Here is a 24,383-nt window from a genome sequence, read left to right on the forward strand (position 1 = left end):
TTACTGGCGACACGTCACGGCACTCAGATTGTCAATGTTGTGGCTTTGCCCCCCAACACACAACCGGTGCGGTGCTGTACTAGTGACGAATTGGCACGTTGTGTTTATGTGACAAACCTTACTAGTTGGCTGTGTCGGGTGGTGACGGGTTTAACGACATATTTTTATTTACGAGATTTCACCCAAAAAACCTGTATAATGGATGATATTGGTCACGAAAGCCTACGTGTTAGACAGTTTGTGTGCCTGCACGTGAGTGTGCCTGTGCGTGTGTCTCACCGTATCGGTCTCTCCGTGGGTGCGCCGCGTAAGTCTCCGTCCCTCCCCGGAGCGCTCCATGGACACGGCGTACATCACCACAGCGACGGAGGCGGCGTCGCCACCGGCAACGACACGTGCTCGTCCCCAGCGCACCCGCACCGTGGACCAATCGGACTCCTCGACCCACACGCGCTGCGGCACGGCCGTGCAGACTGCGGAGACACATCGTCATCATCATCCTCGCCACCATCGTCACCATCACCATCAGCCTTGCCACCGTCATCTACATCATCATCACTATCATCATTATCATCATGATAATTGTACCCAGTATCACCATCGTCATCATTATTATTTAAATCATAATCGCCATAATACATACAGCTGATTTCCTCCCCCAATTAGCATTGAGGTGGTAATTCTCCCCCATTAACAACCCTGAGCCATTGATGGAAATTCCACATTAATGTGGCAATGGCGAGTCCATCTGCAGGACAACCACTGATGACCTCCCCACAAGTGGTGCTCATTGCATTGACCCCCAGAGGGACGATGAGTCGACCAATGGGCAGCGTTCAAAGTCGCGACCTTTCAATCGAGAGCTGCTCGCTCACGTGCCTAAACTCACGGTCCTCATCTACTATCCAAGCCACGTCGTCTACGTCACGACCATCGCCACCATCATTATCTCACTCACCATCATCATTGCCACCACCATCATCATCATCATCTCAATCACCATCATCATCATCTCACTCATCATCATCGACATAATCGTGTCACTCAGCATCAAAATCATGATTATCCAAATAATTATTTGGATAATACATCAACTAAATTATTATCATCTACGGGACATCGTCCTTGAATGCATCATCATGTCAACATCATCATCATAAATAAACAAATATTGTCACAGTGCTCACCATCGCCATCTCAAGACTCCATCGCTCACATCATCGCACTCATCAATGCCTCTATCAGCCTCCTGCCAGTGCCGCCCGTCAATCAGCGCCATCGATGAATCCACGGTGCGATCAACGGACGCGGAGGGGCCACCACAGCAGCGAGACTCCATCCTGGTACCCATCTCTACGCAGACCCCATAGCCCCCCATTTACCACATCGCCCCCCACTTACCACATACAGTGAGGGAAAAAAGTATTTCATGCCCTGCTGATTTTGTACGTTTGCCCACTGACAAAGAAATGATCAGTCTATAATTTTAATGGTAGGTTTATTTGAACAGTGAGAGACATAATAACAACAATAAAATCCAGAAAAACGCATGTCAAAAATGTTATAAATTGATTTGTACGGTGAGAAACAAGGTCAACACACACACAGACTTACCACATCGTCCCCTCTTACCACAACGGCCCCCACAAAACCAAATACCCCCTCGCCCGCACCACCGCTGCCCCTCGCCCCCAAAGATGTCCCCGGTAAAACCTTCGACAGATAAGTGTTGTTAGCGAACGCCTATGAAGGCCGGCACGATGCACGAGGGGTGGGTGGCCAAGCACCACCCCTGGCCACCTTTGTCTCCCCAGTGACGATGTTTACACACCGCCGCACCGGGTCCACGATCTGCTCAGATGATCGTGTTGATCGCGAGCGGAAATTAAACTGTCGCCGGGTTGCCTCCTGAGCCCAGTCCACGCCGACCGCTACAGCCACCGCTCCTACCACCACCACCGCCCCCCCCCCGCCCAACAACCACCACCTTCATCACCCCACGCCCCCCATTCTCATAACAGCTGCCCCCCACCCCGCACGGACCACCGCCAGCGCGACCGGAGTTCTCTCTCTCCCCCGTTGATTATTCGCTCCGTTCCCCATCGCCGCCACCGTCACCACCGCCACCACCACAACGTCACCGCACAGGTGCGGTGACGGATCCTCTCACAGAGAAACTCCTGCTCGTCGCCCCGGGGTGCCGCGCGCTCGGCACGGGCCCCGGCGCGAAGAGGAGTCAAGCGGAGTGGGGCCGCTTCCTGTACGTGTGATGAACTTCTTTCGCACCCTACGTACCCAGCCGTGCTATGTACGTGTGATGAACTTCTTTCGCACCCTACGTACCCAGCCGTGCTATGTACGTATGTTGAACTTCTTTTGCACCCTACGTACCCAGCCGTGCTATGTACGTGTGTTGAACTTCTTTCGCACCCTACGTACCCAGCCGTGCTATGTACGTGTGATGAACTTCTTTCGCACCCTACGTACCCAGCCGTGCTATGTACGTGTGTTGAACTTCTTTCGCACCCTACGTACCCAACCGTGCTATGTACGTGTGATGAACTTCTTTCGCACCCTACGTACCCAACCGTGCTATGTACGTGTGTTGAACTTCTTTCGCACCCTACGTACCCAGCCGTGCTATGTACGTGTGTTGAACTTCTTTCGCACCCTACGTACCCAGCCGTGCTATGTACGTGTGTTGAACTTCTTTCGCACCCTACGTACCCAACCGTGCTATGTACGTGTGTTGAACTTCTTTCGCACCCTACGTACCCAACCGTGCTATGTACGTGTGTTGAACTTCTTTTGCACCCTACGTACCCAACCGTGCTATGTACGCATGTTGAACTTCTTTCGCACCCTACGTACCCAGCCGTGCTATGTACGCATGTTGAACTTCTTTCGCACCCTACGTACCCAACCGTGCTATGTACGTGTGTTGAACTTCTTTCGCACCCTACGTACCCAACCGTGCTATGTACGTGTGTTGAACTTCTTTCGCACCCTACGTACCCAACCGTGCTATGTACGTGTGTTGAACTTCTTTCGCACCCTACGTACCCAGCCGTGCTATGTACGTGTGTTGAACTTCTTTCGCACCGTGCGTAGCCAACCTTGCTATGTACGTGTGTTGAACTTCTTTCGCACCGTACTTAGCCAACCGTGCTATGTACATGTTACATTTCTTTCACACCGTACGTAGATAACCATGCTATGTACATATGTTGAACTTCTTTCACGACGTACGTAGCCAACAGTGATATTTAAATATGTTGAACTTCTTTCACACCATACGTAGCCAACCTTGCTATGTACGCATGTTCAACTTCTTTCGCACCGTATGTGTAGCGACATCGTGGATGTCACTGGGTAATGCCTGTCCTAGCGAGGCACGACGTGCGATGCATCGCCATCGCGGACACCCCGTAGGTGGGTGGGATAGCGCTCAGTGGCACCACGCGTGGCGTGCAGTGCCGACCCCTACGGGAGGGAGTGTGAGAGTGTCAGCCATGGGGTGAGGCTACCCCGGGCCGTGGCACTCTGGTTGACCCCGGAAGGCACGTGACCAGTAAGATCTACACTAGGGCCCCAGGTGGGGGCTAGGGGGTGGTCACGTGTCAGGGTGAGATCCGAGAAACAACAAGAGGTTTCTCGAAGGTGGGCGTGGCCAGGGGCGGGGCCAGCCACGACCCGGGAGCAGATCAACCGGGTCCCCACAGGGACCGGGGTTCAGTGTTGCTGCCGTCATCTGAAGATCTACGATCTACGTTCTACGTCCAAGAAGAAGTCACCAACATGTGGACGAGGACCCCAGCTCGGGTCCTGTCCATTGTAGCTACTCCCAGTAACTAGCGTAGTTAGCCTGGTGGTCCACCACCATAGGTTATCTGGTACAGGGGCAGTAACCCATTTGTGTTATGTGTTGGTGTACGCCTGCGACTCAGTTGAATCCACTACAACTGGTGCCGCCAACCGTGCTATGTATTTTGAACTTCTTTCGCACCGTACGTAGACAACCTTGCTAATTGGAGGTGCATGGGGAAGCACAACAAACTAAACACAAAAAGCTGTTGTAACGAAATGAGTGTTCAATACAGATTATTTAAAAGTGCGTAGCTTCAGTGGCTTCCTAATATCGGAAGAGGCATTCCAGACGGCCGCAGAAGCGCATCTGAAAGCACGCGGTAATGCAGTGACCGTCTTTGTTCGATGGCCAACCAAAAGCCGCTGCTGCGAGGATGACCGGAGTTTGCGTGATGACGGTTTCTGTTCCTGGACGACATCAGCGAGGCATTGTGTTTAATTTGCAACAAGCACGTTGCATGTAATGAGTGCGACCTCATTATAATGTATGTCCTCATTTCATCCCCCACCTCATCCCCCTCCCTCTCTCGTCACAGCCCCGGCACCTGCGCCCTTCCGTGGGCCACGCGGCGGCGGTGGGGGGGGGGGGTACAGTTGCACCGGCCTGTGCACTCGCCAGCTACGCCGCTGCCTTCGCCGCCGGGGCTCCACGCCACGATGACCTCGGCGCTCCAATTTCACTTGGGAGGTTGCCGTGAGCATAGCCATCAGGGCGGGGGGGGGGGGGGGGCACGGGACAGAGGGGCCCAGGGTCACACGACGTTCGCCGCTACCGTTTCGTTCGGAAACATCTCGCGTAAGGAGGTGTCACAGAACTACTCCTGAGATCCCTTTGCGTGACCTCTTTGTAACAACACGCTGCTGGCACATGTACACGTGCGTGCGGGCGCCCGGTACGGGAAATGTTCGTCGCAACGGCAGTCAGATATATTTTGATTCTGTGAGTGAAAAGCCAAATTAATGCGATGCATTTTTTTCTCCCGTGGACTCTCTGCGACCAGGCTGAGACCACTCGCCATGCTTGCGAACCCGGTCACATCAAGGGCAGTGGCTGAAACCCAGATTCGAACCCAAGCTCTCTCTGACCTCTGCGCCACGTCCTGAATTAAAAACAAACCCGACAAAAACACGTGCGCACATTTGCGTCGGGAGGTAAAACCTCATCAGTGGGGGGCGGGTCTATGGCCCGGGGTGGGGGGGGGGGCGGGAGGGAGGGGGAGAGAGAGGGGCTCTGTTGCCTTGCAGAGGCGGCCATCGTCCCCTCAATTTGGCCCGGTTATGGCCTGCAAAAAAATAATTAAAATCGGACAGCGTTCGGTGTACAACGTCCGTGTTAAATCCCTAACTTTGACGCGTAATTGGACGCATCTGGCCTGCACCACCTCGAGGCGAAGTTTAAGATTTAAGAATCCACGTGGCGCGCAAAAAACAGAGAGGCGCACTAGCCCCCCCGGAGGGGTGAGCGTTCGTCATGCGGCATTCGCGTGGTCAACGAGGGAGATCCGTGCACAGTGCCTCATGACCCCTGCGGGACGACAGAATCTCCCATCCGCCTCGTCGTGTCCTCGTTGCCCTTGGGTCGATGTCCAGGACCGATTTTTTTCTCTCTCAATCTATCGCCTATCTTCAGCGCGTCGCATGAAGAGCACCGCTCTGCCACCGTTTCCCCTCTCCTATCTTCCCTTCCATCTATCCTCCATTATCATCAGCTGTAACGCTCTTCGATGCTGTCCCTTCAAATGGCACCTTCCTTCATCCGCTCGTAAACCAAACGTTGTACTTGAACGTACAGGCGGCACGCAACACACACAGACTAAAATCCCCCGGATAGCCTTTACCAGACTGTGTGGGACAAGTGCGGTTAGTGAGGACCGATGAGGTCTGGCCAGCACCACGTCCGGCCGATTGTCTCCCCAGTGCTGATGTTTGCACACCGCACCTCGAGGGCCAGGCCCAGCAGCGGTTTAAACTTTCGCCACTGTTATTGGTCGTGAACGGCTTCGTAGCATGGTGGGCTAAACAACTACACGACCGCTCACCAGAAAAACTAAGATGTTTACTACACACCGCACCTGGTGTTGTACTCATATGAGGCTGAGTCGACATCGGGGAGGCCCAGGACTGGTGCAGATAATCATCACTGGCATTGATGGCCGTGAGCGGGAATCGAACTCGGGTGACCAGGTTAATAGCGCAGCTCGCCAACTACACAACCACTTCCCACAAAAGCACGCAGACAAAGATCTACCCAAGTATAGCCTTAACAGACTTTTGGGGCAGGTGCTCTCAGCAAGTAGCACCTATGGAGGCTGGCACGGCGCACGAGGGAGGTTGGTGGCCAGCAACCACCACGCCTGGCCATCTTTGTCTCGCGAGTGGCGATGTTTACACACCGCACACACCGCACACACGGCACCACACGCACACACCGCACACACCGCACACACCGCACACACTGCACCACACGCACACACCGCACACACCGCACCACACGCACACACCGCACACACCGCATACACCGCACACACCGCACCACACGCACACACCGCACAAACCGCACACACCGCACACACCGCACCACACCGCACACACCGCATACACCGCACACGCCGCACCACACGCACACACCGCACCACACCGCACACACCGCACACACCGCACACACCGCACACACCGCACCACACGCACACACCGCACACACCGCACACACCGCACACACCGCACCACACGCACACACCGCACACACCGCACACACCGCACACACCGCACCACACGCAGGCTACAAGTATCCACTGAGTTGAACTCACCAGGCCGCGACGTTTGCCCAAGGAAGAAACCATTTTGCCCTTTTCCATCATCGTAATAACAATCGCATGATTGTCCAAACAACTAATTCATAAATATATATTTGTGTGTGTGTGGCGAACGGGAAGTTTGTGCTGTATATAAAGTGGCGTTAATATCAGAAGTGGTGACGGCACATTAATATTGGAAAAGGTTACGTTACATCAAGTCATTAAATATGTGAAAATGAGCTGACATTTCTGTTTGCTCGATGATGTATTGGGCTCTGCCCTGGCATTATTAAATATGTATGAATCCTCCAGAATTATTCCACGATATAAACAGTAAAAGAGACGGAATATATATTTGCGTGTGTATATTTTTAAATACATTTGTACTTTTTTTCTTTCTATATATACACAGAGAGAGAGAGCCGTAGTCGAAATCAAATAACATCAAATTAAGTGAGCAATTTGGCGTAGCGAGCCGGCCGGGCCTCCACACCCCCTGGGGGCCGATTGGCGAAGGTGCCCCGAGCAGCTCACGGATTGGCACAGCGAGGGTCGCGATTGGGGATCGGTCGGGGTTGTTAGGATGGGGGGACTGGGCCTGGGTGTGGCCCTGCTTGGCCCACAGCTTGGCCATCGATGGCCAATAGCTGGCGCGTACGTTGAGTGCTGTGCTAAGAAGAAGGAGCAGCGTAGACGGGGTAGGCGGGGGCGGGGGGTTAGCTATGCTAACGTTGTGGTTGTTTGCTCACAGTGGTGGGGGGGAGCGGGGGGGTTTATGGTTCGGGAGTGGGTACGGACACAGGCACGTCCACCAGATGAAGGGAGAGAAAAACACGTGGCGGAGTCGAACTGTGGCGGAGTCGAACTCCGCCGGATCTTTAATCCGAAATGTTGCGAGGGTCTCCACATCACGGCGTTTTCTGCACAAGAATACCAGCACACTGACACCCGCACACCGACACCCGCACACCGACACCCGCACACCCTCACACCCGCACTGTCACCCACACACCGACACCCGCACACCCGCACACCCGCACTGTCACCCGCACACTGTCACCCACACACCGACACCCGCACACCGACACCCGCACACCGACACCCGCACACCCACACTGTCACCCACACACCGACACCCGCACACCCGCACACCCGCACTGTCACCCGCACACTGACACCAGCACACCGACACCCGCACACCCGCACACCCGCACACCGACACCCGCACACCCGCACACCGACACCCGCACATCCCGCACACCGACACCAGCACACCCGCACACCGACACCAGCACACCGTCACCCGCACACCGTCACCCGCACACCGACACCCGCACACCCGCACACCGACACCCGCACACCCGCACACCGACACCCGCACACCGACACCCGCACACCGACACCCGCACACCCGCACACCGACACCCGCACACCGACACCAGCACACCGTCACCCGCACACCGTCACCCGCACCGACACCCGCACACCGACACCCGCACACCGACACCCGCACACCCGCACACCCGCACACCGACACCCGCACACCCGCACACCGACACCCGCACACCGACACCCGCACACCGACACCCGCACACCGACACCCGCACACCGACACCAGCACACCGACACCCGCACACCGTCACCCGCACACCCGCACACCGACACCCGCACACCGACACCCGCACACCGACACCAGCACACCGACACCCGCACACCGACACCCGCACACCCGCACACCGTCACCTGCACACCGTCACCCGCACACCGACACCCGCACACCGACACCCGCACACCGTCACCCGCACCGACACCCGCACACCCGCACACCGACACCCGCACACCGTCACCCGCACACCGTCACCCGCACACCGTCACCCGCACACCGTCACCCGCACCGACACCCGCACACCCTCACACTGACAACAACAACAACCGCCATTCGCCACTAAGTGGCAGTGACGTGCACTTTGAGGCCACGTGAAGTGTCAAATGCCCGCTGGCAAGAGGTCAAGGGGCAGACCCAGGTGCCAGGGGTCGACTGACTGAGATGACTTGCTGATGCACCACCTGTGCCCTCTACTGTGCCAACTTGCTGTGCTTTAGCCACTCGGCGCTCAGCTCGTTGTTGTGAGCGTCGCTCCTCCGCCTTCCGTTGTTGTTGGAGGGCGACTGCCTCCAACTGCCCAGTAGCGTCCTTCACGAGCCTCCTCCACAGAGACCGATCTTGACACCGCTGGTACAAGTCATCGGCAAGTCCACTCAGCTCCACATCCTCCTGTACCACATCACTTCATCTCCTCTCTAGCCCGTGCCGCGCCCGTTTAGCCCCCTCGATCCGGCCGAACAAAAGCTGTTTGGGCATGCGGTGATTGGGCATGCGGGCTACATGGCCCAGCCAACGCAGCCTTACCTGCCGGAGGAGCTCACCGATCTGACTTTGTCTAGATCTTTCGAGGATTTGTGAGCTCCTCACACAATCCAGCCTTGTTAAACCCAGGATTGATCATAGGCAGGCCCGCCTAAATGTTTCTAACCGGCGAAGATGTTCCATTAGGGGGGTCCACGTTTCGCAAGCGTAGAGAAGGGAGGAAATGACCGTGGCCGAGAAGACCTGAAGCTTCGTGCGGAGCGACAGACCAGGTAGCTTCCACACAGCGTTACACAACCGATGAAAAGATATTGCCGCTTGACTGATTCGGAGTGAGACCTCTGCTGTTAAACCGGAGCCGCTCATGAGCACACTGCCCAGGTATGGGAAACTCTCCACTCTCTCCACTACTGCCCCATCACCGATTGGGAGTTGTGGGGGTGGAGTGCCCGATGGTACAAAATACCAAGGCAGGTGCTTCGTTTTGGTGGGGCTGATGGTAAGGCCCCACCTCTTAGTGGCCCGCTCCAGTCTCAGCAGCAGCGTCTCCAACTCCTCCTCTGAACGAGCAGCTATTACCATATATAACGTGGTTGACCAATTGGGAGCCATCCCTTGACCACACCCAGGCATCGATCAGCCTCCCTTTGTATCTGTACCAGATGGAAATTCCTCCGATACAGCTATTGAAGGCTTCCCGAACTACGTGGCCGAAATAGATGTTAAATAATGTGGGAGCCAGAGGACATCCCTGTCGTACCCCAAGGTGTACAGCGAATGGCTCTGACTCCCGGCCATGTAGTTTTACCCGGGCCCGCTCACCATCATGAAGGTCCTTAATGATTGTGAGGAGCGGGTCAGGGACTCTGAAAGCAGGAAGAACAACCCAGAGCCCAGGCCTACTGATGGTATCACACTCACACCCGCACACCAACACCCGCACACCCTCACACCCTCACACCGACACCCTCATACCGACACCCGCACACCGACACCCGCACACCGACACCCGCACAGCGACACCCGCACACCGACACCAACTCACCGACACCTGCACACCGAGACCCTCACACCGACACCCCTACACCGACACCCGCACACCCGCACATCGACACCCGCACAGCGACACCAGCACAGCGACACCCGCACAGCGACACCCACATCTCGACACCCACACACCCGCACACCGACACCCACACACCCATACACCGACACCCACACACACGCACACTGGCACCCACACACCCATACACTGACACCCACACACCGACACCCACACACCCATACACCGACACCCACACACACGCACACCGACACCCACACACCCGCACACCGACACCCACACACCGACACCCGCACACCCGCACATCGACACCCGCACAGCGACACCAGCACACCGACACCCACACCCCCGCACACCGACACCCACACACCGACACCCACACACCCATACACCGACACCCACACACCCGCACACCGACACCCACACACACGCACACTGGCACCCACACACCCATACACCGACACACCCACACACCCATACACCCGCACACCCACACATCCGCAAACCCGAAAACACCGACACCCACACACCCATACACCCGCACACCCGCTCACCGACACCCACACACACGCACACCCGTACATCGACACACCCACCATCCCAACACCTGCACACCGACACCCACACTCCCGCACACTGACACCCACACTCCCGCACACCCACACACCCGCACACCCCCACACACACACCTGCACACCGACACCCACACACCCATACACCCGCACACCGACACCCACACCCACACACCCACACACCCGCACACCCGCATACCCGCACACCGACACCCACACACCCACACACCCGCACACCGACACCCACACACCCACACACCCGCACACCCGCATACCCGCACACCGACACCCACACACCCACACACCCGCACACCGACACCCACACACCCACACACCGACACACCGACACACCGACACCCACACACCCGCACACCGACACCCACACACCCACACACCGACACACCGACACACCGACACCCACACACCCGCACACCGACACCCACACACCCACACACCGACACACCGACACACCGACACCCACACATACGCACACCGACACCCGTATACCGACACCCACACACCTGCCCACCCGCACACCGACACCCACACACCCGTACACCGACACCCACACACCGATACCCACCGAGGCTGCATCCTTGCCCATGGGGGACAAGAAGGGCCCCCCCCAACCCACCCTCAGCCCCCCCGAGGACTCCGGGACTGAGTTGCAGCCGGCCGATGTTGTCGATGATTGCTGGCACCACATCGCTCTCGGCGCAAGGAGCAACGACCCGCAAACTCTCCCGGTGCGAGTTGTGGGTGGGGGGTTTTTCCATTTCGCATGCCACTTTAGAAAAAAATCACGTACCGTTTTGTCACAGAAATTGGACGCGGGCAGGAGGCATGTCGATATATTTTTTTGTCAAAACTTTAAAGGAAAATATAATTGAATTTTAATTGGTAAAGTTTCTTGCCAAGGCAAATGTGTACTCTCTGACGAGTCCAGGCTCTGAGAGGGGCAGTTAAGGGTGTGCAAAGTTAAAGGTAAAGATCCCCCGTGTAAACATTCAGCCAGCTGGAGCAAGTGCCAGTTGTCTCCCCAGTCAGCGATGATGTTTACGCACCGCAAGAGCTTCTCGGCTTTAAGGCTGAGTCAACCTGGGGGAAGGGCCAGGTCCAGTAAGGATATTCATCACCGGTGCTTGTGGCCGCGAGTGGGAACGGGTCTCATGTTGGCAGGTTCGTGGCGCGGTGCGCTCACTGCCGCACCGCCGCTCCCAACACGCGCGCCCATCCGGGCTCACGGCGAGCGTTGCCTCCTGCGAGCAGGAGGATGAGAAGGACGCGATGCATCCCACGTGGATAATCTCCGCTCGCGAGCGCAGCCGAGAAGCGTCTCTTACGACAGAAGTCGCGGCGACACGGGGCATCGCGGTGGGGGGGGGGGGGGTGGTGCATGGTTCCCACCCCCCACCCACGGGGCCGCCCCACCGAGCGTGCCGCATGGTGTTTGATTGGTGCTCCCCTCCCGTCTCGCCCGGCGATCGCGGAATTCCGACGGCGCCACGCGGTCCGGACGAGCGCCGCTGGAGCGTGCGAGAGCCCCCAACCCCCCCCCCCCCCGCTCAGCAGGGGAAACTCTCCGTCTCCAGGTGAGACATCTGGAGCTTCCCCTCTCCGTCTGCAACACGGCGTGACTCCTGGGAGAGACCATTGTAGCTTTCCGCCGCAGACATCGTTCGACCTCAGTCAAGCCACGATGTTTCTCGTCCTGGGGGTGCTGCCGCCGCCACCCGAGGAGCGGCACCTCGGCCTCCTCTTCCGCACTTTGCTGGACGTCTACGTGAGGGAATGCGAGCTACCCGACGCCGTACCCCACCCGCGTGGGATCGGCTAACCGAGGGGACCCGGGGAGGACGCTCGCTCACCGGGGCCGGTGCGGTTGGCGCGCGAGGTGAACACGGCGCCCGAGAAGCCGGCCTGCACCGGGCGGAAGTTGTCGCGCAAGTAGTCCACCACCTTGCTGAAGCCCAAGCGCTCCGTCGTGAAGATCCCGCAGAAGCGCGACAGCTGCCACGGCAGAGACGTGGGGGGCGGGGTTCCAGGAAGGAGTGGGGGGGTGAGAGGGGAGATGGGGCCAGAAGGAAGAGACGGGGTCATAGGTAAAATGGGACACACACAAGTATCACCGAAACAGACTTTTGGGGCCAGTGCGGTTAGCGAGTCGCACCTATGAAAGCCGGCACGGCACACGAGGGGGTGGGTAGCCAGCAACATGCCCGGCCACCTTTGTCTCCCCAGTGGCGATGTTTATACATTGCACCAAGTACTCATTTGAGGCTGAGTCGACCTAGGGGAGGCCCAGGACCGGTTCAGATAATCGTCACTAGTGCTGGCCGTGAGAGGGAATCGAACTCGAGTCGCCGAGTTCGGAACGCGGCGCGTTAACCGTTGCACTACCGACACAAACAGACACACAAAGACCCGCACAGACACACGCACGCGCGTGCGTGTGTGTGTGGAGCGACGACAAGGCGTGCACGCACCTGGCTTCGGGAGATGGGCACGGGCATGCGCAGCACAGTCCACAGGAGTCCCTCGCGGCACGGCGGCGCCGTCAGCGAGCCCGCGTAGCGAAAGTAGTCCCCCGTGTCCTCGGGCAGCAGAGCCCGTGGCACCAGCGTCGACATGGCGCTCGACTTCTCTGTGCACGGGACACGAGGACACCACAGGGACACGGGGTCACGGTCACCTCACCTGCACCACGGCGGTGCAGTACAGCAAGCACTACCTGGGTTCGATTCCTGATTCCAGGCGACTGTCTTTCTGTGTGTGGAGTTTGTTTGTTCTCTCCCCCCTGGGTTTTCCGGTTTCCCTCCCCATAGCAAAAAGAAAACGAAAAAGAACAACGATGTAACCGTTTTTTGGGCGAAAAGAACACTTTCGCAATGGCAATAAATGACACTGCAGATCACTCAATTGGGATCACACAGCAGTCGTGACCTCTTCTTACTGCCATAAACTTGGCAGGACCCTCCCGGAAAAAATCTTGAGGCTCAACGAGGCTTTCCCCAGGTGAACGAGTGGAATGACGATCACATGAACAGCGATCACATGAACAGTAACCAGTACGGTCCTGCACACATAATACTAATACGCGCCATTCGCCACTAAGTAACGGTGACGTCACCACGGCGCCTGTGCCAGGCTCGGTGCACTTTCAGGCTATCACGTCAAGTGTTGAAGGCTCGCCAACAGGAGGTCACGGTACAGAGCCAGGTGCCATCGGTTGACTGACTGAGATGACTGGCAGATGCCCCAGCTATACCTCCTCCTGTGCCAACACGTGCACTGCCTTGCACGCACACGAGCATGCCTCCCACCCTTGCGCTCCCCTGCCCCCACTTGCCCCCCCGCACCCGCTCCTCACCCCTCTCCATCAGCCCCCCCGCACACATGCACGAACAGCCCCATGTACAACTCAACGTAATTAAATGCAACGAAACATCTCAGAGCCTAGAGACCCCCTACTAACGGCAGCTTGCCCTGTGTGGCACAAACTGCGAATAGGGTATTCGGCTAGCTAGTCGGGGGCTGATGATTGCTGCCCAGCGCGCGATCCAAAATAAGGCGACGGTTTCAAGATGCGAAAGTGACCCCTGCATGCGGCCCGACGCGGAAGATCTCACAGTGCTAAGCAGCATTCGAGCACGGTTCGACTGTTGCGTGGAGACTGACTGCATGGGGGATACCAGGTGTTGTAGGCGTGGTGAATACCAGGTGTTGTAGGCTTGGTGAATACCAGGTGTTGCAGGCGTGGTGAATACCAGGTGTTGTAGGCGTGGTGAATACCAGGTGTTGTAGGCATGGTGAATACCAGGTGTTGTAGGCGTGGTGAATACCAGGTGTTGTAGGCGTGGTGAATACCAGGTGTTGTAGGCGTGGTGAATACCAGGTGTTGTAGGCGTGGTGAATACCAGGTGTTGTAGGCGTGGTGAATACCAGGTGTTGTAGGCGTGGTGAATACCAGGTGTTGTAGGCGTGGTGAATACCAGGTGTTGTAGGCGTGGTGAATACCAGGTGTTGTAGGCGTGGTGAATACCAGGTGTTGTAGGCGTGGTGAATACCAGGTGTTGTAGGCGTGGTGAATACCAGGTGTTGTAGGCGTGGTGAATACCAGGTGATGTAGGCGTGGTGAATACCAGGTGTTGTAGGCGTGGTGAATACCAGGTGTTGTAGGCGTGGTGAATACCAGGTGTTGTAGGCGTGGTGAATACCAGGTGTTGTAGGCGTGGTGAATACCAGGTGTTGTAGGCGTGGTGAATACCAGGTGTTGTAGGCGTGGTGAATACCAGGTGTTGTAGGCGTGGTGAATACCAGGTGTTGTAGGCGTGGTGAATACCAGGTGTTGTAGGCGTGGTGAATACCAGGTGTTGTAGGCGTGGTGAATACCAGGTGTTGTAGGCTTGGTGAATACCAGGTGTTGTAGGCGTGGTGAATACCAGGTGTTGTAGGCGTGGTGAATACCAGGTGTTGTAGGCGTGGTGAATACCAGGTGTTGTAGGCGTGGTGAATACCAGGTGTTGTAGGCTTGGTGAATACCAGGTGTTGTAGGCTTGGTGAATACCAGGTGTTGTAGGCGTGGTGAATACCAGGTGTTGTAGGCGTGGTGAATACCAGGTGTTGTAGGCGTGGTGAATACCAGGTGTTGTAGGCGTGGTGAATACCAGGTGTTGTAGGCGTGGTGAATACCAGGTGTTGTAGGCGTGGTGAATACCAGGTGTTGTAGGCGTGGTGAATACCAGGTGTTGTAGGCGTGGTGAATACCAGGTGTTGTAGGCGTGGTGAATACCAGGTGTTGTAGGCGTGGTGAATACCAGGTGTTGTAGGCGTGGTGAATACCAGGTGTTGTAGGCTTGATGAATACCAGGTGTTGTAGGCGTAGTGAATACCAGGTGTTGTAGGCGTGGTGAATACCAGGTGTTGTAGGCGTGGTGAATACCAGGTGTTGTAGGCTTGGTGAATACCAGGTGTTGTAGGCGTGGTGAATACCAGGTGTTGTAGGCGTGGTGAATACCAGGTGTTGTAGGCGTGGTGAATACCAGGTGTTGTAGGCTTGGTGAATACCAGGTGTTGTAGGCGTGGTGAATACCAGGTGTTGTAGGCGTGGTGAATACCAGGTGTTGTAGGCTTGGTGAATACCAGGTGTTGTAGGCGTGGTGAATACCAGGTGTTGTAGGCGTGGTGAATACCAGGTGTTGTAGGCTTGGTGAATACCAGGTGTTGTAGGCGTGGTGAATACCAGGTGTTGTAGACGTGGTGAATACCAGGTGTTGTAGGCGTAGTGAATACCAGGTGTTGTAGGCGTGGTGAATACCAGGTGTTGTAGGCTTGGTGAAGACCAGGTGTTGTAGGCGTAGTGAATACCAGGTGTTGTAGGCTTGGTGAATACCAGGTGTTGTAGGCTTGGTGAATACCAGGTGTTGTAGGCGTGGTGAATACCAGGTGTTGTAGACTTGGTGAATACCAGGTGTTGTAGACTTGGTGAATACCAGGTGTCGTAGGCGGGTTGAATACCATGTGTTGTAGGCGTGGTGAATACCAGGTGTCGTAGGCTTGGTGAATACCAGGTGTTGTAGGCGTGGTGAATACCAGGTGTCGTAGGCGTAGTGAATACCAGGTGTTGTAGGCGTGGTGAATACCAGGTGTCGTAGGCGTAGTGAATACCAGGTGTCGTAGGCGTGGTGAATACCAGGTGTCGTAGGCGTGGTGAATACCAGGTGTCGTAAGGTTGGTGAATACCAGGTGTTGTAGGGTTGGTGAATACCAGGTGTCGTAGAGTTGGTGAATACCAGGTGTCGTAGGCGTAGTGAATACCAGGTGTTGTAGGCGTGGTGAATACCAGGTGTCGTAGGCGTGGTGAATACCAGGTGTTGTAGGCGTGGTGAATACCAGGTGTTGTAGGCGTGGTGAATACCAGGTGTCGTAGGCGTAGTGAATACCAGGTGTTGTAGGCGTGGTGAATACCAGGTGTTGTAGGCTTGGTGAATACCAGGTGTCGTAGGGTTGGTGAATACCAGGTGTTGTAGGCGTGGTGAATACCAGGTGTTGTAGGCTTGGTGAATACCAGGTGTTGTAGGCGTGGTGAATACCAGGTGTTGTAGGCGTGGTGAATACCAGGTGTCGTAGGCTTGGTGAATACCAGGTGTTGTAGGCTTGGTGAATACCAGGTGTTGTAGGCGTGGTGAATACCAGGTGTTGTAGGCTTGGTGAATACCAGGTGTCGTAGGCTTGGTGAATACCAGGTGTTGTAGGCGTGGTGAATACCAGGTGTTGTAGGCTTGGTGAATACCAGGTGTTGTAGGCTTGGTGAATACCAGGTGTTGTAGGCGTGGTGAATACCAGGTGTTGTAGGCTTGGTGAATACCAGGTGTTGTAGGCTTGGTGAATACCAGGTGTTGTAGGTGTAGTGAATACCAGGTGTCGTAGACGTGGTGAATACCAGGTGTCGTAGGTGTAGTGAATACCAGGTGTTGTAGACGTGGTGAATACCAGGTGTTGTAGGCTTGAGGTGGTCAACGTGGCAGAACTGCAATGGAGTATTGAATCCAACTGTGCAGAGGCGTGAGCAGCCAGCCCCCCACGTATGCGTGGTGGGTTTGCTCGGGGGTCGTGTGGCTCCCTCATTGAAGGAAATGGGTCAAAATATCCCAATGTAGCAGCACCCTCCTTGTGAAGGAGTTCTGAGCAGGAGGCTTGCCTGGGTTTAATACAAGGCAAAGGTGCAGCTCTGCAAGTGCTTGTTGGCACAAGAGATGTGCGGCATCATTATTACGACACACACTCAGCCCCACGGCGCTAATATCCTCTTCTTTTTTCCAGGAGAGGGTCTCAAGACTACTATTCGGGATGGTCCTGCCACAAATGTTCACAGTAGGAGAGGGTGATGATCGCTGCTGCTGTGCGTTCTAGCTTAGGGGCATCCCCAGTGGCAGCTGTGCCACACTCATGCTCGCACACCAATGGGGGAGGGGGGGTGCACCTCCCCACCTCCCACGAGAAGACAAAGGCGGTGGTGTCACCCCGATGTCTACCAAGAGAGAGAGCTCGAGACCAATTTTTCCCACACTCAATAACGCGGAGCGCAGGGGGGGGGGGGGGTGTTGCGAGAGTGGCTGCATATGCCGCCTTTAACACGCCATAAATTTCACACTCCCTCGCACTCCCTCGCACTCCCCCGTGCACGTACTCGCACGCACGCACGCACACGGGCACGCACGCATGCCTCGCTTTGTACGACTGCAGTCTTACCCAGTTGACACTTATTTTTTCAATTTCTCGTTTGTATATATAAACATCTCGCTTCGTTCCAAATCCAAATTACGGTAAAGGGGGAAAAAAACGACACGTGGGAGCCTTTACTCTTTTATACATTTGCACATCGCCCCAATCATCGCCCCAATCATCGGCACCATCATCGTCACCATCATCGTCACCATCATCGTCACCATCATCGGCACCATCATCATCCCGGCTCCTCGTTGCCTCGTCGCCACACCTACATCCCGTTCCCCTCGGCAGCACCGCGGTCTTCTCTCGGCGCGGTTTGAAAGTGAAATTAAGAGAGGCGCGAGAGACGCCGTGGCTGTGGTGGCCACAATCTCTCATCCTGTCTCCCTCCCTTTCTTGGCCCATTAAACTGATCAGGCTAACGGCCCAACTCAACGCTCGATCGAACCCCGCTCTTGTTAACTACATTTTTTAAAACCATTGAGGATCGATGTAAATTTTTTTTAAATTTGGATGGTCCAGGTGGGTGGGGGGGGGTTGTCCGGTGGGGGGCGATGCGCTAGAGGTGCGTGACCACGGGGCGCAAAAGCCATTGCCGATCGAATGCCATCTGACGCGGACGCTGCTCGTCTTCCTTCCCCGAGCGAGGCCGTCTTTGTGTCTCCCCCCCCCCCTTCCCAACTGGCGCCGCAACGCTCTTCCCTCGCCCTGCCGGAGTTGCGCGGCGTGCCATCGATCGAGCCGCGAGGAATTTTCCACCGTTCCCCAAAAACTCAAGATTCTATTCCGGCGGAGCCACCGTGGCAGAGCGAGGAGTGTGGCTTACCCGGTTTTGACTCTGCTCCGAGAGTTCTACAAGCAGCCGTTTGGCACGGTGGAGAGATGTGATCTCCCTCGCCTGGCACGCACGAGGTCGTGGGTTCGATCCCGGAGCCTGGTGATGCCTGTTGTGTTACTGGAGTTCGTGCCATCTCTCTCTCCCCACTCCCCATTTAGAAAAATGCATTTGGACTATTTGGCCGCCACTTATAAATTACCACGTGTGATTATGACGTGAGCCACTGCAATGAGCTATCATCACGCGGGGCCAGGTCGCCTCTGAAAAAGAACCGATCGCTCAGTGGGCTTTACTCGGCAACCCACTGTCGAGTGAAGCCTTCCGTCCCACACAACCACACAGGCTCGTCTTGTTTTGACCATACTTCACCACACTGGCCACTGCGGGTTGGCGCAGGTGGTGGCGATGGCCAAGACTGCTTTGGATTGGACGTCGCTCTTGCTCGCACTCGAGGGGGAATGTGGAGGGAGCGGACGAGGGAGGGGACGCAGCATGCACGACAAGCGCCTTGCGTCAGCACTTCTGAAAATTACCGTCGATATGAGCGCGTGCGTGTGCGCGTGTGTGCGCCCGACCTATCTGCCTCACTTAAATAAATAGAGTCACTTTTAATTAGGATCACCAATATCCCGAGCTCAGCCCCTGGTTAAATGCACTCTGCCGCCGATTAGAAAACAACACAACCTGACGTGTGACCTTGGCACGTTGTGCTACGAGCAATCTCTTTCCCCGCGCGTCTCACGGAGAAGTTTGGCAGCCTTGGAGTGGTGGCTGCTGCAGTGCGCGGGATGCCTCCGCTCGCACGCCGGCTGCACGCCGACTGCACAAAATCCGTCTCGGTGTCAGAAAACTTTTTAGAAAATATGAATTGTCTGTTTTCATGATCCATTCATGCAGAGGGCGGAGCTACCCAGGCAGTGGGCGAGGGCTACCTGATCGGCAGGAGGGCCTACCTGAGCAGTGGGCAGGGCCAGCTTCGGACAGAGCCAATCCGTTCGCCGCGTGGCCGGTGCAAGTTGCGCGATAAACCCGGCGACCCGGGTTCGATTCCCACTCACGGCCAACACCAGTGACGATTATCTGAACCGGTCATGGGCCTCCCCTAGGTCGACTCAGCCTCAAATGAGTACCTGGTGCAGTGTCAACATCACCACTGGGGAGACAAAGGCGGTCGGACGTGGTGCTGGCCACCCACCCACTCGTGTACCCCGGCCTTCATAGGTGCTCGCTAACAGCACTTCCCCCTACAGTCTGTTCAGGCTATACGGAGGTCTTTATCTTTGTGGCGATGCAAAGTGGTTGTTGCTCAGAGAGGGAAGGGGCGACGAGCACATCACCATGTGTCCTGGTCGAGCCGCCCAGAAACGTGGCATCCTTCGTGGAAACACAAAATCCCATTGTTTCAACTTTCTATGCCCCCACCCACCTGCACCATCCTGCACCGACCAGCTCGGTGAAGTGCGGTAAAATCGCCCCGACGAGCCGCGCAGCTTGGGGAGGCCCTCGTCCAGAAGCGGACTGACACGAGGGCCCTGCGTGTCCCATGTAGTGGAAGCAGCCAGAGAAATTTGCACGTTCGCAAACTTTTCACTGGGGAGCTCCCACGACTTGCTGACACTTTTGCAGACGGGCAGAAAGTAATAGATTTTATCCCAGCCACCAAACATCGCCGTGGAGAGGGGACCTTGTTCCAAGAGTAAAACGTACGTGCGCTTGTTATTAACACTCGACGATTACTGTTTACATAATAGTGACAAGCACAGGCATGCCTCCCATACCAATGGGTGCCACGGTGGGGAGATGTTAACTACCTAGCCTGGTATACAGGAGGTCGTGCCTTCAATCCCGACCCTGATGCCTGTATATTTGGAATTTGCATGTTCTCCCCGTAGATGTGTGAATTTTTCTCCGGGTTTTCCGGTTTTCCCTCCACATTTAGAATTGTGCGTTTAACAGTATCTGGCTGCTATTAATTGCCACATGATAAGCCACTTGGTCGAGTTATCATGTGGCCAGCTCGCTTCTGAAAAAGAGCTATAGTGCTCAGTGGGTTTTTCCTGGTAAAATAAAAATCGTTAAGTTTTTGTTGAATGCATCGCTGAGTGAAGGCCTCCTCCATAAGCCGTGTTAGTCAACGGCGACTACTAGGATAACCCCTTCACCGCGCTGGTCAGTGTCGCATGGTGCTAAAGAGGATGGGGCGCAGGACCGGTTCACGCAACACTCGCCATTGGCATTAACCCTGGTCAGGAATCTAACTATGGGGTTTTCTAACGATTGCACGCGAACCACCGCTCCGAATCATTGTTTTAATAACTCCAAACGTCTGCGTTGTTACTAAGTATGACGACCGTACGCGACTACGGCACGTGCAACGGTGCTGTCCATTACACTGGTCTACAATTTTTTAGACGTCATCTGCTTCAGATGAAATGTGCTGTTTATTATGGATCTTGATGTGCTGAATTCAAATGTGGCAATTAAAACAACCCAAGATATTTAAGTTTTCACATTTTACGTCTATGTATATGGTACATAGTAGAGTTTAACTCATAAATTGCAAACCTAGGTCTTGTCATTTGTTTACGGTTGCTTTACATGATAACATGTCACCTGTCCTGTTCATGTAACACTTTAAAAATCATTAAAAGGGTAATATAAATAAAATGTATCATGAAACAAAAGGCAAAAAACTATTATGTATATATAAGTATGTAGTTTAGTCCTTATTCAGTGTCTACTCAGCGCTTCTTAGCTTGTCTCTTGTATTCATTAAATGGAGCATCTCCTGCCACTATCCAGAAATAGTCTGCAAGCATTGATGGGCTCCATTGGCCCTGATAGCGTTTCTCCATTGTTGCAGTGTCCTGGTGACATTGCTCGCCACGCTCGTCGCTCACTGCTCTGCAGTTCGGTGGGGAAAAAATCTAAATGAGAGTGCAAAAAATGTCTTTTTTTTACATGTTGCAACCAAGGCTTTTGTATGCCTTGAGGAAGTTCCCCACCAACTCCCTGTAGTTGTCTACCTGGTTGTTTCCGAGAAAATGTGTTGCCACTAACTGGAAGGCTTTCCATGCCGTCTTTTCCTTGCCACGCAGTGCACTGTCAAATGCATAATCTCAAAGAAGTTCACGAATCTGAGGACCAACAAAGACACCTTCCTTTATCTTAGCTTCACTTAACCTTGGAAAATTTCCACGGAGGTAGTTGAAAGATGCTTGTTTTGTCCATGGCTTTGACAAAGTTCTTCATCAGATCCAGCTTGACGTGTAAGGGTGGTAACAAAATCTTCCTTGATACAACAAGTGGTGGATGCTGAAAACGTTTCCTCCCAGGCTCCAATGACTATCAGAGTGGCCAATCTATCTTGATGTAGTAGGAATCTCTCACTCGACTATCCCATTCGCAGTACTTTGTGTATCCAGTCTGCAGACCAAGCAAGAGAGCAACAACCTTCAAATCGCCACAAAGCTGCCACTGATGTTGGTCATAGTTTATGCACCTCAAAAGTTGTTTCATGTTGTCATAGGTTTCCTTCATATAGATTGTATGACCAACTGGAATTGATGGCAAAACATTTCCATTATGCAGCAAAACAGTTTTAACGCTCATCTTCGATGAATCAATGAAGTCTCCACTCATCTGGAACATGAACGCTGTTGCGGTCTGCCATCACACCATCGACGTTGTTGCAGGCTACAAGATCATCTTCCATGAATACAAATGGGACAAGATCCTTTTGATGGTCACGAAACATAGAAACCCAACATCACCTGCCAAGAGATTCCACTGCTGCAGTCTGGAGCCTAACAGCTCTGCCTTCCTCTTGGGTAGTTCCAAATCCCTGACAAGGTCTTTCATCAGTTCACCTTGTGTTATGAGGTGTGGTTCAGAGGAGAAGGATGGGAGAACATCTCAGTCATGTGACCTTGATGGTTCAGGGCCAGAAGTTTCTTCCTCTTCCTTGTCTGACAAGTGAGAATGATTCTGGTGCATCAGGAACCGGCAGTCCTTCTCCGTGGGGTACTGGCCATATAGCTGATGGAATGTTTGGAGAATGCAGTCCACTTTTTCTTCTTTGACAAACCTTTCCTAACTGGAGGCGCCATGCAGAAGTAACACTTGCTGATGTATTCTTGGGTTTTTTCGGTAAAGTCACGTAGGTAAAAAATTAAAATTAATAAAAGTAAAATTAAAATAAAATAAAAATCACGACGTTTTGGAGGCAACACAAGCTTCCGTTTTCAGGTGGAACCGTCACAGTACACTTGCTGTATCAAGTATATGAGAAATTCCAAGAGATCCGACCCCGTATATATACTGGTTGAGGGGGGAGGAGCCAGGACAGGCCCCCTTTTTATTATTATGGTAAGGTTGATGCGGCTGAAACTACGGCTAGTCTACATAACAAAGGACTGAGCCTTTGTTATGTAGACTGGCTGAGAAGGGGGGGTGCCAGAGTTGTTAAAGTGCAACTGCCTCTAATGGGACCGAGCCCCTGCCATGTAGATGGTAAAAGCAAAAAAGGCAGGTCAGGAAGAAACAGCCTCCTGCATATGTTGCTTGGTGGGTAAAACTTAAAGCAGGAAACCAGCGTGTGAAAAAAGAAGCTAAACATGATAAAACAAAACTGGCTGTCTATCAGTAAACTGTACAGTAACTAAAGAATAGTTGTCTGTCAAATAAGATGGTCCAAATATGTGTAGTTAAATCTTTTTTGCATGGTTAATAACATCGTTCCAATGATTACTCAGTTTGTACCCATCATCACGGTTGAAATTATGTCTGTGTTTGTATATTTGTATGGCTTCGTGTACAAACCTTTGATGGTAGCCAGGAGGTTTGCAGAGCACCTTGGTCTCGGAAAAGACAATTTCATGAGAGCCCACAGCGTTGTAGCAATGATATGATCTGTTGGCTCTCTCCAAATAATTTGCACTGGAAAAGGCATAGATTTCCTTTTCCTGTTCAACCTCTGGCAAAGATTTGTTGCACAAGTGTTGCAGCATATGTTTGGGGCCCACATCTTGTCCTGATCTCCAATTTTGCAGCCAAAATAAAGGTGATATAAATTCTTAACCATAGTGGTTATACTGCGCTTTTGTGATGCAAAAGTCACTCCACCACAAACTTAACAGAAGTTATCGGCTTTGTTCACACAAGTACGAGACATCTCTGCTCACTTTGGCTCAACAGAAATGTGTCCCTTTGCAAAATCAAACACTGACAAATAAGTGAGCACGACACTGTATGATTTTCTAGAGCTGATATCGGGCAATTTGTTTAGCAGATGGATGTAAGCCTAGTTATGATAGCATCATCCATGACTTCTAGGAATAACGTGATGCAATTCATATCATGTATGAGGCAATACCAGGTTCAGATTGCAGCATTCATTGTTATGCTCAAAAAGCAAATACTGTCCATAGATGTATTCATAGATCCAGTTAAATATGTATTTTAGTAATTTCTGGTTTAAATTGAGATCCCTTTATAACTCACTTAACCTCCGCTATTTCCTAGTTAAAGGTCTAAAATACTGACCCAGTAGCATATCTTGAAAACTAGAGCCAATCAACAATTTTAAGCATCGTTTTAATTCTCAGTGACCCAGAATAAGTCAAGTTGGACGACATTTATTTCGGAAGCA

General features: G+C 53.9%; 1 protein-coding gene across 2 annotated transcripts in view; it reads right to left on the reverse strand.

Moving 5' to 3' along the window:
• LOC133342730 (receptor-type tyrosine-protein phosphatase gamma-like) overlaps positions 1-24,383 on the reverse strand; it is a 166,945-nt gene that overhangs the window by 107,980 nt on the left and 34,582 nt on the right. For both annotated transcript variants that reach the window (XM_061552071.1, XM_061552070.1), the window contains exons 3-5: positions 13,152-13,309; positions 12,534-12,675; positions 280-473 (exon numbers count right to left, since the gene is read on the reverse strand). In XM_061552071.1, coding sequence (XP_061408055.1) covers positions 280-473; positions 12,534-12,675; positions 13,152-13,309 — 494 coding nt within the window. The remainder of the gene's footprint in view (positions 1-279; positions 474-12,533; positions 12,676-13,151; positions 13,310-24,383) is intronic.

Source organism: Lethenteron reissneri, chromosome 15, assembly GCF_015708825.2.
Source record: "Lethenteron reissneri isolate LAM-NWPU_2019-01 chromosome 15, ASM1570882v1, whole genome shotgun sequence".
Classification (NCBI taxonomy): Eukaryota; Metazoa; Chordata; class Hyperoartia; order Petromyzontiformes; family Petromyzontidae; genus Lethenteron; species Lethenteron reissneri.